The following is a 14,389-nucleotide window of genomic DNA, read 5'->3' on the forward strand; positions in this document are numbered from 1 at the left end:
AGGCTGCAGGCGAGGTGGGGCCAGCTCACCCATTTGCCTCAAGGGTCATGGTCTGCACCACACCACGGGGAAGGCAGCTAAGTCTGCCACCTGCTATGGTTGACCGGCTTGGATTTTACATCTGTAAGGAGGTGACTGTCCACTAGGCTGCAGAGGTCAGTTCACAGAGGGAAGAAAAACTCACAACCAACACCTGGACCCAAACACATCTGCACTGACCTCTTCCCCAGCCAGGACACAAAAACGTTATCTCTTTAAATGTGCATTTGTCCTGTGGCCAAGAGGCTGCTGGCACAACATATCCTTCCGCCACAGCGCTGGTGCTGCCCGTCAAGCTAGAAGGACGGCCAACCCCAGCTTCCCTTATTCAATCCCCCAGGGACAGGGGAGGGGCGAGAGTGAAGGCAAAGGCTGTGCTGGCGCCTGGGGGTGGGGGCAGGAGAGCCTTACACAAACACAAACCCATGCTGGGACATACAGGCACCTGCTCAGGGGCTCCTCCAACCCCAGGTTCCCCAAGAGCCCACGCCCCAGCTTCTGACGAGAGCTGGGCCTCCAGACTGCGCAGCTCTGCAGCCTGGCATGAGGTGTAGTGGTGGTCCTGATACCCGGAGAGGTTTGGTTAAAGCTGTTCTGTGGTAAGACAGTGGGGGCTGGGCCATGGAGGAGAGGGAGACTAGGCTGCTGGCCTCTTCCCCAAATCTGGGATGCTGCCAACTTCCCTCCACCTGCTTCACTAGAGGCTGCCCACCCCTTAAGGGCAGCTCCCCTCAAACGCTACCCTTCCCTGAATCTCCTGCACCTTGATCTCTCCCGTCTCTGAGCGCCAGTGGCTTTGAGGATCACTTAATAGTTTTCCAGTCTGACTTAGTGAGACTGCAAGCTCCTATGATTAATTACGACGTACATTTAGTGAACACATTTATGTGTGGGGTACTATGCTAGGCACTGTAGATACTCGAGGTAGGTTACCGTTATACAAATTTTACAGATGGGGAAACTGAGGCACAGTGACATGAAATAACTTGCCCCAAGGTCACTCAGCTAGTCTGACTCCAGAGCCCTTGCTCCTAACCACACTCCATGACACCTCTGCGATGCTGTCTTACTTACGTAGTCCCATGCCGTATCTCCCCGAGTGCTGGACACACGATTAACAGAAACACCCCTAGGCTGAATCTTCCCTTTCCGCTCTAGGCTACCGGATCTGTGGTTTCTATGAGGGAAGATGACCCCAAAGAGCCACTAGGTGGCAGCAAGGAGCCAGATTCCGGCCTCCCCGTGGGAGGGAGAGAGGGAGGAGTTCACTGTTAGGTGTATTTAGTACGGCTTGCACCAGGCACTTCACGGACTGCACATCTTCCCACTCTACAGAGAGGAAAGGGTACTAAGGTTCAGACAGGTTGACAAATGCCCAAGGTCAGGCAGCTTAGAATACTAGGACCGAAGCCAGGACTGGCAAAACTCGGAGCCCATGCCAGTTCTCAGGAGAAATAAACCCTGGAACGCCTTCAGCTGCGTATCTAAGTCCAGGCTCCTCGGTCCCACTGCCTCCTGCCCTCCCCACCTCAGGCTCCTTCGATCTGAAACCAGTGCCCCCAGCGTGGTCATGGAAGATGGTCATGGAATCCACATCCACTGAGATGGACGGAAACTGTCCAGAGAGTTCTGACGGTGTCCCCGTCCAACAGCTGTCACCTCCACACCTAAAACACACCCCCCCGGGGACGGGGCCTCTCTGTGTGAACCGTCTCCTGCGAGTGCAGCAGGGGTGCACGTGGCTGCGGGTGCATAGCCCATGCATTCCTGGGACCTCCCGGCGTGGCCACCACCACAGTGCAGGGGCTTGAGGGGCAGCACGGGGACCGTCACGTCTTCGGTTCCAGGGTCTGGTGATGTTCCTGGCTGAGTCCATTGGGGTGCTGGCTTCAGAAATGCCTGGGGTGTGTCTCTGAGCACTGCTTCTGGCCTGCCTCCCAGATGGCCCCATTGCTCCCCCAGTCCCTCCCGAGGCTCACACAGCCAGACCAGGTCCTCTGAAAAGACACAGCATCTTGGGTTTATTTGGGGTTGGGCACTGCAGGTTCAGGCACAGTTTGTTCCTGGGTAGAGTCACAACTGCTCCTCTCAGCTCTCTTGGCACTTCAGGGGCTGCCCCTGCAGGTCCCCTCCCCACGTCCCCGTTTCCTGCACACACGTCTCTTCCCCCCTCCCTGCTCCCCGAGTCTCATTCTTTCACCAGCCTGTAGATATGGTGCTGAGCCCCATGCTCACTGGCTGACACCTCGAAGACATAGGCGATGCACAGCAAGGTCTCCTGGGTGTCTCTGTTGGTGACCACCTGTGGCAGAGAAAAACACAAGGGTTAATAAGGCCCCGGATGAGGGCACGCCATCGCTGCTACCCACACACAGACTCCAGCCACACCCGCGGCACACCTGCAGGATGGTGAAGTTCTCCAGCACGCTGTTCATCATGTACTTCTCGGGGAGGTGCTTCAGCTTGTGGATGAAGTTGATCATGTACTCACAGAGCGGGGACCGGTGGATGCGGTAAGAGTAGTGTCCATTCTCATAGCGAGCATACTCTGTCTGCAGGGCCCGGGGACAGCAGCTTAGAATCCCATTCTGACCACCTTCGGCCCAGACCCAACTCCATGGGAAGCCCCAGGACCCAGACCCAACTCCATGAGAAGGAAAGGCAGGAGGCCTAGGGGCCCTTAAGAAAAGAGTCACCCCTAGCCAGGGGCAGTGGCTCACGCCTGTAATCCCAACACTGTGGGAGGCCAAGACAGGCGGATCACCTGAGGTCAGGAGTTCAAGACCAGCCTGGGCAACATGGTGAAACCCTGTTACTATCAAAATACAAAAATTAGCCAGGCACGGTGGCACACGCCGGTAATCCCAGCTACTCCGGAGGCTGAGGCAGGAGAATCGCTTGAACCCGGGAGGCGGAGGTTGCAGTGAGCTGAGATCATACCACTGCATTCCAGCCTGGGCGACAGAGTAAGAGTGTCTCACACACAAAAAAAAGAACAGTCACCCTGTTAGGTTGGTGGACATTAAACAAGACCTCCTTCCTCCACGGGTGACCAGCAGGAACCGGGGATGGCAGGAGGGGAGCTTAAGGAGACACAGGAGCAGTGGCAGGAACCTCTCAATCCTGGCTGTACATGAGGACACCACGGGGGGTACACAGGGACCCCTGGGAGTCTGGTGGTGATCATGTAAGTTTCCATATCTACACGCACGCATGCACGTGCACATAGGAGTGCATATAAAGCGGTGAAATCTGAACCAGCTTGATGGACTGCATCAATGTCAATTTCCTGGGTGTCCACTTTATACTCTAGTTATACAAGACATTGCCAGGGCAAGAGCTGGGTAAAGGGCACATGGGATTATGATCCCAAGTGGATCCACAAATATCTCAAAAGTTTTACAAGATTAATTAGAAATAAATAATTTGGGGCACTTTTTAAAAACCAATAATGCCTGGACTCTACCCTAGATTGAGGGGTGCTGAATGGGTTTCAGGCACTGGTGTGCTTCCAAAGCTCCCAGGAGACTGTAGGGTGCAGCCAGGTGGAGAAGCACTGGGGGGAGGAATGTCTCTTCCCTGGTGCTGGCCTGACATCTGGCTGCATTTGGCATGAGGAAGGTTATCAATAACTGATAGGCTGTGAGAGTAGGACTTCATGAATTCAGACCAATCTGGGGACAGGGTGAGGAGAGGGACGCAGACCGGCCTGCATGGCGAGGAGGTCTGGTTTAACAAGTGTGTGGGCGGCACAGGGTCCCAGACTCTCAGAGCGCACCGGTGTTTTGGGTTGGAGGCCTTCAGTCCCAGCTCCTTGTCACTGTCACTATGCAGCGGGCCCAGAACACAGGGTGCTGCAGGAGACTGTGTCACGGAGAGTGAAGATAACCTGGCCCTTGTTTAGAGATAAACGGAGGATTTTATCACAACCCCCCAAACACCCACCGGAAAGCAGGGTGGCTGGGTGAATGTGTGCTCCTCATCACTGTCCTGCTCTGCCCTGGGCCGGGGGGTTAGCAGAGTGGGAGAAACCACCGCCTAAAAGGCAGGCCTGAATTTTCTGTAACGTCCACTAGAGCGGGATCTCCAGGTCACCCACAAGTAGAAAATCAGGGAAGGAAGAGTTTCAGGCATTCATGAAGCAAAGTAAGCAGGGGACAGAGATCCTAGGCACCGAGCCCCGCTTCTGCACTAGTAAGCTGGGTGACCACGTGCGGGCGGTCGGGGGAGGCCTTTGCTTTCTCTGGGCCTCCACTGTGAAGCCAGAGGGCTGGACTAGGTAGATGCCCCAGGGCCCGGCCTGTGCTGCGGCTCTGATCTTGGAGAGGACCGGGGGTGCCTGTAAGGACGTGTTTGCAAGATCCTGAACGGGCAGCAGTGGCTCTGGGGAGCGCCCCTCACCCACCAGGGTGGCCTCCTACCTCAACTTTCTCCACCACCTGCTTGCCGAAAGAGCAGACCTTGGTGGAGCAGGTGATAATCATGTTCTCGGGGCTCTCATACTGGCTGGAGACCCCATAGAAGGAGCTGCCTTCATCCTCGATGTTGGTATTGAGGTCTGCCTGGAGGGAGACAGGGGGAAGCCGAGGGAGGGTCAGCAGGTGCCGCATCAGACGGGAGCATCAGGGAGACCTCAGGGTCCCGGTCCCGGCTCTAGGGCTGGGAAGAAATCAGACTGAGGGTAGACAGTAGGACGCTGGAAAGCTTCCACCATCCTCTACATCTCTGCCTGGTACAAAATCAGGTCATGTTGCCTAAATCATGGGAAAAGAGTACACTGGGAATGGGACCCACACAGTTTCAGGCCACTGCTGCCTGCCCAGATACTAACACACCCAGCAGGTGGGAGCCCCAGATTCCATCTTTAAGACTTCAAGTTTCATAGTCTAAGACTTTGTTCTTGTTAAACTGCAAAGGTTTGAATCTCTATCAGACAGCTCTATTTTAGTTTGAATGCATCTAGCAGAATCGTTCCAGAGTGAATTTTGATAGTGCAGGAAGCATGAGAACAGAAAACCACGGCAAGAGACTGGCAGGGGGGAGGGTGGAAGGGGTGAAGGGTGCTCCTGTCTCATCCTCCTTATCTCCTCTGAGGGAGATCCGATCGATGCTCCCTCAGAAACGGCTCTGGGGCTGGCTTCTTGCCCCTCTAGGCACTGCGGGGTCCTGCCACCTTGGATCTTTTGACATCTCTGCTTCAGCCTCCAGAGCAATCTCCCCGGCGCCAGCTGTCCCTCCCTTTGGTTCATACTCTTAACGGCCCTGGGAGTCTCTTCAGAAGACAAGTCACTGCACCATCTCATTGAGCCATTTAGCCACAAGGGACAGGAGTCTTGGTCCCTGGCCTGGCTCACAAGGCTCTTCACAGGCCCAGCCACTGGTCCTCTAGGTCAGCTTCTCACCTTGCCTCAGACAGGCTGCTCTTCCTTCCCCTGATAAAAGCAGAGCCCAGAGGGCCTCCTGCTGGATGTCGGGCTGATCTGAAACTTCTCTTCTAGAAAAGGCAGAGTAAGACTCTGTGCCGATCTCACACCCACAATCACAGCCTCAGTTTTATCCATGAGGGGTCCTGCCTGTTAGCCTTGCCCAATGCCACCCAGCTGGTGAGTGAAAGATCCAGGTCTTCAGGCTCCAACCCCACGACTTGTCCCAAACCAGCAGAGTGCCACAGCGAAGAAAGGAAGGCACCACACAGACAGTGTGGTGCTTTGGGGACTCTGAGGCAGAAACTGTATTCCTGAAGCCCTACACCTCTTAGGGGACCCCATGCCCAGAACTTCAGCCCCACATCAAACATCTGAGCCAAGGGTGCTAAGAGAACAAGTCAAGACTCAGAAACAATGCACAGGCACATTACAAAAGGCTTATTCTCAGGGGAGGCCAGTCCTCCCACCCACACCCCTGGTCTGAAATCACTGCCAGCTGCACCCAGAGCACAACCCTAGGAGTGCAGTAGAGCTTCAGGCCTTGGTCAAGGTTCTGACACCAAGGACTCTTCTGTGCAAAGATGAGGGGATCCCTAGAACCCCAGGAAGGTTTTGGCCAGATTCAGAGCCAGGCACCAAGCAATTCTACTACTGGCCATGAGGGGACGCTCAATCATTATTTTTCTCTCCTTTGGAGACGTTTTCCCTGAGAGGACCTTTCTCTAGACTGGCGGGGGGTGTTGATTGTCTATAGCACAATAGAAACATTATATAGCCACAAAAACCGCTGAGAAGGACATGCATTTATTATCATGGATGACTACAAACACACTGAGTGGGAAAGCAGGCTACGGAGCAGAATGAGGGTGGGTTATGTTTATGATGAGGAAAAAAAGGTTGTTTTCATGCTGAAACAGAATGGCATATGGTTCAGTGCATCTGCCTCGGCTTTGAGGAGGCCATTAGGGAAAAAGAGCATTCGAGTCAATGCTCAGCCTCTGAAACAGAGAGCAATGCTTACCCTAAACACCCTCCACTCCCAGCCCTGGGCTGGCCTCAGTCTCCCCAGTCTGTCTCCATCTGTGATGATGGGAGGGAGGGGATGACACATGGCAGGCAGGGTGCCCAGGGGGCATGGCAGAGGTGGCTGAGGCCTCTGCCGGGTGAGATTTCACTGTGGCTGTGACTGGCCCAAGGTCTTACAGGCAAATGTAAGGCAAATGGGACCAGAACCTGGGCTTTTGGGTTCTGTCGCCCAGGCTGGAGTGCAGTGGCCCGATCTCGGCTCACTGCAAGCTCCACCTCCCGGGTTCACGCCATTCTCCTGCCTCAGCCTCCCGAGTGGCTGGGACTACAGGCGCCCGCCACCTCGCCCGGCTAGTTTTTGTATTTTTAGTAGAGACGGGGTTTCACTGTGTTAGCCAGGATGGTCTTGATCTCCTGACCTCGTGATCCGCCCGTCTCGGCCTCCCAAAGTGCTGGGATTACAGGCTTGAGCCACTGCGCCCGGCCTAATTTTTATTTTTTGAGACGGAATCTCGCTGTCACCTGGGCTGGAGTGTGGTGACGCAATCTGAGCTCACTGCAACTTTTGCCTCCTGGGTTCAAGCGATTCTTCTGCCTCAGCCTCCCGAGTAGCTGGGATTACAGGCACCCACCACCACACTCAGCTAGTTTTTTTTTTTTTTTTTTAAATAGAGATGGGATTTCACTGTGTTGGCCAGGCTGGTCACGAACTCCTGGCCTCAAGCAATCCTCCTGCCTCAGCTTCCCAAAGTGCGGGGGATTACAGGAATGGGCCACTGAGCCTGGGCAACTACATAACTATTAAAAAAAAAAAAAAAGCTTATTCATATGGCACCTTAGAAGTATCCCATATGCCAAGCTGGGAAGGACTGGCACTCACACCTCCCAGCTCTTCCAGACACACAGAGGCAGCAGCTGCCCCCAGCCCCCAGGAGCATTTGGCACATCCCCCTCCACTACCCTGTCTGTCATAATCTGTCCAGACGTCCTTGCCCCCTTGCAGACAGGATGCTGGAGGCAAGAACCAAGCTCTCCCAGGGCCTTCAATCAAGGTTGCAGGCAGCTGTTCACCCTCTCACCTCCGGGTGGCACCAGTGAGAAGAGCAAGGTCCCTCAGTCACAAGCAGGAACCTACCCTGTCCTGTTCGCCCTGAGAGTTTGCACCCCAGCTCCACCCTCATCTCAAATACACTCTTCTGTCATCAGCTCGGGCTCCCTGGCTCTTCCCATTGCTCGGGTGCCCATTTATCCAGCCCAGGCCAGCACTGCTAGAGGCAGAGGGGCCCAGAGAGATTGAGACATTGTTTCTGCTTCAGGGAATTTCTAATTGGGAGCAAATAGAATACAGGTGCTGGGGTGGCGCGGGGGGTCGGGGGAGAAAGAGAGATCCCACAATCAGCCCCAGAACTCGGGGTCACACTGCATAGACCCGGAACACACCGGCCGGCCACATGGATGACCCGCCCCAGAGCACCTCGACTCCCTCAGTGCCTGGATCCTTCTAATTACAGCCCCACCCCTTCTCTTGCAGCTATACTCCTGACATCTCCTGTCCACCCTCATATCTTCCCACACCAAGCACCTCCCCAAAACAAGCTATGCTTCTTGGCCTAAGGAAAAATGGGAGCTGGCCCCGTCCCCTGCCCCGTGAGTGCCCCCTTGCAACCCTCCCTCCACCCTATTCATAGCTATGTGCGGGTGGGCAGCTCACAGGCTGTGCCTGGAACAGGTGTGGGGGATCGGGTGACTGACATATGAGCAGAGACAGCCGCAGCCTGGGTGTGGGGGCCTGGAGGGGCTCAGATTCATTGTCATGTGCTGGTATGTGCCTGGGAGAAATGTCAGGGCCTGAAAGGGAACAGCAGGCTGAGATGGGAGGAAGGCCTGGGGTACTCTGCTGCCTCCATGGTGCAGCCCGGCCCTGCCCAGCATTTCCAATGTGCAGAGCGGCGTTAATGGTCACCAGTGACCAAAGGCCCCCTCTCCCCGGCCCCAGAGACAGGTGGCCTCTGCTGGACTTGCAGGGCTCTGGGGGAGGAAGGGGCTTCATTGCACCAGTCCTCGCTCCAGGCCCTGTGGCACTCATCAGATAGTGCACAGCCCCAGCAGCCTCAGGCCTTCAGGCTGGCAGATGCCACTTCCAGCTGGAAATGTGTCCCAGCAGTCTGAGAGTCTATGAATTACCACCACAGCGCTCTCAGTAAGAGCAGTAACTCAGGGCGCAGGCAAGGAGGCTGGACTGGGGACGGGCAAGTCCTCCTCCCCCTCCAAGGGGGTTCTGACTGCCTCTCCAGCACGCACACTCAGGGCCTGGGAGCCAGGACTGAGAAAACAGCCAGGCAGGAAAAGAAAGGCTCCGGGAGAGGCGACACCGTTTCCTTGCCTGAGGAGTTTTCCTTCCTAACTGTGTGTGGCCAAGTTCACACCAGCTGATGGCGGGGGAAGGCGGGACCAGGCCAGGGAGTAGAAGACAGGAGCCACGCTGGGGGAGCCAGAGCAGCCCGTGGGGACCACGATTGACGTGAAGTCTCACTGTCGGCAAACACGAGTATTTACCTTTCCCCGCCACATATGTGTCTTCCTCTGGTGCCTCTGCCCGCCCCACTACATGCGGAGGAGGGAGCAGATGACCGCCAAGGTGCCCTGGCCTCCAGCGCTCCCTCGTCTCTGATTTCACCCGTCCTCACCCTGCCCAGGCTGCTGGCACTCAGAGGGCTCACGCAAGGGGTGGGGCAAGGGTAGGCCACCGCCCCCCACTCAGTACCAGCCGGCCACACACATAGGGTCTTCAGCGACACAGCCCCTGGCAGGTTCCCAAGATGAAACTACTGACTATTCACACAAAGAAGCAGAGGCACAGGAGCCAATATTTGCCCAGGACACAGTTCTCAAGTGGTAAAACTGAGACTCTGCCCCAGCTGGGCCAACTGCTGCCTGCCGTGCCCTGCCATGACATGCCAGGAGGGCCTTGCTGGTGGGCACCCCACACTCCCCTGTCCAGCGGCTCCTGCCCCAGGACTCTGAGACTCATGCTGGATCCTCCCATCCAGAGTGCGAGCTCCTGGGAGCTGAGGCCCACGCTGGGTCCGCACAGCACATGGCCGGAACACACAGTCCACAAGGGAACCCGCTGAATCCCATGTCCTTGGCTGTCCCAACTCTCTCTTCTCCCATAAACCCCCACCTCCAAACTCCCCTAAGAGTCAGAAGCGAAGAGAGGACACAGGCCACACCAAGTCTGGAAAAGTACCTTCTAGGTCCTCCTTCCTCCCTGGCAACCTTAGTCTTCATGCAGGGCCACTGCCCTATTTTCTGGAAGGGATATCTGAGGTCGAGAAGGCGCAAAAGTCCAAGTGCCTGGCTCTACACTGACTGCACAGAGCTAACTCTGCTCTCCCCACGCTACCACTGCCTGCCGTTCCTCAGGGGGCTGGAGATCTGTTTTAGACAATTCCGAGCCTTCTCCAGTGGGAGCAGGAGAAGCTCCAGGATGCTGCATGGAGGGCAGCCAGGGACTTTGCAAGGAAGACTGTTCAGTGTGGTGGCTCCAAGCACACACCCTGGAGTCAGGCTGCTCAGTTACGGATCCATGGCCTGGTATGGGTCTGGTACTACAAACTGGGCATCCTTTGGCAGGTGATTTCACCTGTCTGTGCCTCAGTTTCCCCTCTGCGGGTGAGGTTTGAGGTTATCCACAGTCTTGCTGTGGTGAGGACCGGACGTGTTACTCTATGTAACGTGGTGAGAAGAGCACGGCTGTCGTCTGTCCGTCTGTCCGGGCCCAACTGTCTCACAGCAGGAGTGCCCATTGGACAGGGGTCACCAGGCCCTGGCTTATTCCATGCCTCAGTTTCCCCTACTTGTGAAACAAGAGACCTAGGATGGTCCTCACCTGAAGGGTGGCTAGAAGAACAGAGAATATGACCAACAGCTAAAGGTGAGAGGGTCCCGGACACGCCATCTGCCGCTCCAAGGCAGTGGTCCCAAGAGTGTTTCCTGCCACTGCCAATTGGGTCTCCCCTCTGACCCCAACTGTACCCCCAGGGTCCTGAGCCATGCTGGGAAAGAGCCACAGATCAGCTCGCCGAAGCTCCTTCCCCTGAGTCAGGGCTGAGCCTGGACAGGCCGGGGGAGGGGTGAGTGATCAAGCAAGGGTGGAGGCTCCTCCAGAGGCTGGAGGCCCCCTTAGACTCAGCACGGCTGGGAGTCGCCACTGCCGGCTGTACAGGTTCCAATTCCCACATCCAGGACTGAAAGGGAGACTGGGAGATAATTTATGCCCCTCCTGAGAAAAAGTGGACAGCATCCTGCCTCCCACGCCACACCCTGAAGCCAGCCTCTCCGGCTGAGGTCCTTAAGAGGCGCATGCCTCTTGCCTGGTCTCGACTGCAGGAGTCTCACACCTGCTTCCAGTCTGGGTGCCGGAGTTATCTAACTAAGCACAACTATGGCCTCGTCCTGCTCTGTTCAAAAACCTTAAATGACTCCTCACCACTTAAGAAGGGCTGACAAATATTTCCCTGGCTATGCCACGTGGCCGTGACCGTCCACCCAGCACTCCTCCCTGCTAGAGCCTTCTCAGTCCAGCACTCCAAACAGCGACTGCTGACCCCTTCAAAGTGGCACACAGGTCACACCCATCATCCTGGACACCTGGCTCAAGGTGGGAGACTGACTACACAAGTTAATTTTTTTCCCTTCCAGAGACCCAGCTAGAAGGAAAATGGCAAGGAACTTTTAAAAATGTGCAGCACCACAAAGATAAAGAAAACGAAGAGACCAGCAAGCTTTGGAGACTCACAACTGATTAGGACCAGACTGGATTCCACAGGGTAAAGAAAGCAAAAGGAGTCGCGACCTACCAATAGCTTCAGGGGTGACAGATAAGAAGCTGAGCTGCATGGCTCAGAGCTGGAGGGAACAGGATTTGACCCAAGGAACTGACAAAAAGTCTGTACATTGGATGGTCCAGCCCCCAGGCCCACCCCTCCCGTGCATGGGCGATCAAAGGGTCGGTAGGGTGTGGTGGCTCACGCCTATAATCCCATTACTCTGGGAGGCTGAGGCAGGAGGATGGCTTAAGCCCAAGAGTTTAAAACCAGTCTGGGCAATATAGCAAGACCCTGTCTCTACGAAATTAAAAAATTTTTTTTTTTTTTTTTTTTTTTTTGAGACGGAGTCTTGCTCTGCCACCCAGGCTGGAGTGCAGTGGCCGGATCTCAGCTCACTGCAAGCTCCGCCTCCCGGGTTCACGCCATTCTCCTGTCTCAGCCTCCCGAGTAGCTGGGACTACAGGCGCCCGCCTCATCGCCCGGCTAGTTTTTTGTATTTTTTAGTAGAGACGGGGTTTCACCGTATTAGCCAGGATGGTCTCGATCTCCTGACCTCATGATCCGCCCGTCTCGGCCTCCCAAAGTGCTGGGATTACAGGCTTGAGCCACCGCGCCCGGCCCGAAATTAAAAATTAAAAAAAAAAAAAAAAAATTTTTTTAAAAGAAGACCAAAGGGTGGCCGGGAGCAGTGGCTCACGCCTGTAATTCCAGCACTTCAAGAGGCCGAGGCAGGCAGAACACAAGGTCAGATCGAGACCATCCTGGCTAACACGGTGAAACCCCGTCTCTACCAAAAATACAAAAAGTTAGCCGGGCATGGTGGTGGGCGCCTGCAGTCCCAGCTACTCAGGAGGCTGAGGCAGGAGAATGGCGTGAACCCAGGAGGCGGAGCTTGCAGTGAGCCAAGATCACGCCACTGCACTCCAGCCCGGGCGACAGAGAGAGACTCCGTCTCCAAAAAGAAAAAAAAAATTGGCCAGGCGTCGTAGCACACGCCTCTAGTCCCAGCTACTCAAGAGGTTGAGGCGGGAGGATCACTTGAGCCCAAGTTCGAGGCTGCAGTGAGCAATAATCATGCCACTGCACTCCAGCCTGGAAGACACAGCAAGACCTTATCTCTGAAAAAAAAAAAAAGAATGTGAAAAGACACTCAACAGAATGGGAAATAATTACAAATCATATAACTGATAAGGAACTTTCATCCAGAACCAAGAACTCATAATTCAGTAATTTTAAAAACCCAATTTATTATACAAATGGGCAATGGGGTTGGGCACAGTGGCTCTCGCCTGTAATCCCAGCACTTTGAGAGGTTGAGGCAGGTGAATCACTTGAGATCAGGAGTTCAAGACCAGTCTGGGCGACATGGCGAAACCCTGTCTCTACCAAAAATACAAAAATGAGCTGGGCATGGTGGTGTGTGTCTGTAATTCCAGCTACTCAGGAGGCTGAGGTACAAGAATCGGTTGAACCTGGGAGGCAGAGGTTGCAGTGAGCCAAAATCACGCCACTGTACTCCAGCCTGGGTGACAGAGCAAGACTCTGTCTCAAAAAAAAAAAAAAGAAAAAGGACAATGGATCCGAATTTCTGAATTGGCATTTCTACAAAAAAGATCTACAAACGGCCAGTAAGCACATCAAAAGATGCTCACCATCGTCAGTCTTCAGGGAAATGCAAATAAAAACCACAACGAGATACCACTGTACATTCACTAGGATGGCTACGGAGAATATCAAGTGTTGCTGAGGATATGGAAAAAACAGGATCTTCATACCCTGCAGGTGGGAATAAAATTGGTGCAGCCACTTCGGAAGACGCTTGGGAGTGCCTCAAGAAGTTAAACAGAGTTGGGAAGACGCTTGGGAGTGCCTCAAGAAGTTAAACAGAATTGGGAAGACGCTTGGGAGTGCCTCAAGAAGTTAAACAGAGTTGGGAAGACGCTTGGGAGTGCCTCAAGAAGTTAAACAGAGTTGGGAAGACGCTTGGGAGTGCCTCAAGAAGTTAAACAGAGTTGGGAAGACGCTTGGGAGTGCCTCAAGAAGTTAAACAGAATTGGGAAGACGCTTGGGAGTGCCTCAAGAAGTTAAACAGAGTTGCCGTGACCCAGTAATTCCACACGTAAGCAGATGCAAATGAAAATGAATGTCCACACAAACACCTGTACGTAATGTTCACAGTAGCACTGCTAATCATAGCCAAGAGGAGGAAGTAACCCAAATGCCCATCAACTGATGAATGGATAAAGATGTGGGCTATCCAAACAGAAGGAAGTATTTGGCCATGAAAAGGAACGTGCATGCTAAAACGTGGTTGAAACTTGAAAACATTATGCCAAGTTAAAGAAGCCAGTCACAAAAGACCACATCCTGTATAAACCCATTTATATAAAATGTCCAGAACAGGCAAAGCTTCAAAGACAGAAAGTAGATTATTGCACAGGGCTGGGGGGTGGGAGTGGGGAGTGACAGCTAAAGGGAACAGGGCTTATTTTGGGGATGATGAAAATGTTCTAAAATTGATTGTGGTGAAGATTACACCAGTTTGTGAACATACTTAAAAATTCTGAATTGTATACTTTATTTTTTGAGACAGGATCTTGCTCTGTTGCCCAGGCTGCAGTGCAGTGGCGTGATCTTGGTTTACTGCAACCTCCACCTTACAGGCTCAAGCGATCTTCCCACCTCAGCCTCCTGAGTAGCTTGGATTACAGGCACGCACCACCACGCCCGACAAATTTTGGTATTTTTGGGAGAGACAGGGTTTTGCCATGTTGGCCAAGCTGTTCCCCAACTCGTGGACTCAAGCAATCCACCTGCCTTGTCCTCCCAAAGTGCTGGGGTTACTGGCACATGCCATCACGCCTGACTAATTTTTGTATTATTTTTGTAGAGACAGGTTTTTGCCATATGCCAAGGCTGGTCTCAAACTCCTGAGCTCAAACAATCTGCCTGCTTTGGCTTCCCGAACTGCTGGGATTAAGGCGTGAGCCACTGTGCCGGGCCTGTATAAGTATGTGAATTGTATGGTAAGGTAATTACATTGCAAGAAAGCTGTTAAAAAAATAC

The 14,389-nt window shown here is 54.0% G+C and overlaps 1 protein-coding gene across 3 annotated transcripts in view; it reads right to left on the minus strand.

The window, feature by feature from the left end:
* Positions 1–2,032: 2,032 nt before the first annotated feature.
* The window catches only part of TEAD4 (TEA domain transcription factor 4), an 84,682-nt gene continuing 72,325 nt past the window's right edge, over positions 2,033–14,389 (minus strand). For 2 of the 3 annotated variants that reach the window (XM_030939738.1, XM_030939736.1), the window contains 3 exons: positions 4,461–4,601; positions 2,439–2,591; positions 2,036–2,341 (listed from right to left, as the gene is read on the minus strand). In XM_030939738.1, the coding sequence (XP_030795598.1) occupies positions 2,228–2,341; positions 2,439–2,591; positions 4,461–4,601 (408 nt within the window). In that variant the 3' untranslated portion in view covers positions 2,036–2,227. Of the gene's footprint in view, positions 2,342–2,438; positions 2,592–4,460; positions 4,602–14,389 lie in introns of all 3 variants that reach the window. The other variant, XM_030939737.1, reaches the window with a different exon arrangement.

The sequence above is a fragment of the Rhinopithecus roxellana genome, chromosome 10 (assembly GCF_007565055.1).
Source record: "Rhinopithecus roxellana isolate Shanxi Qingling chromosome 10, ASM756505v1, whole genome shotgun sequence".
Taxonomy (NCBI): domain Eukaryota; kingdom Metazoa; phylum Chordata; class Mammalia; order Primates; family Cercopithecidae; genus Rhinopithecus; species Rhinopithecus roxellana.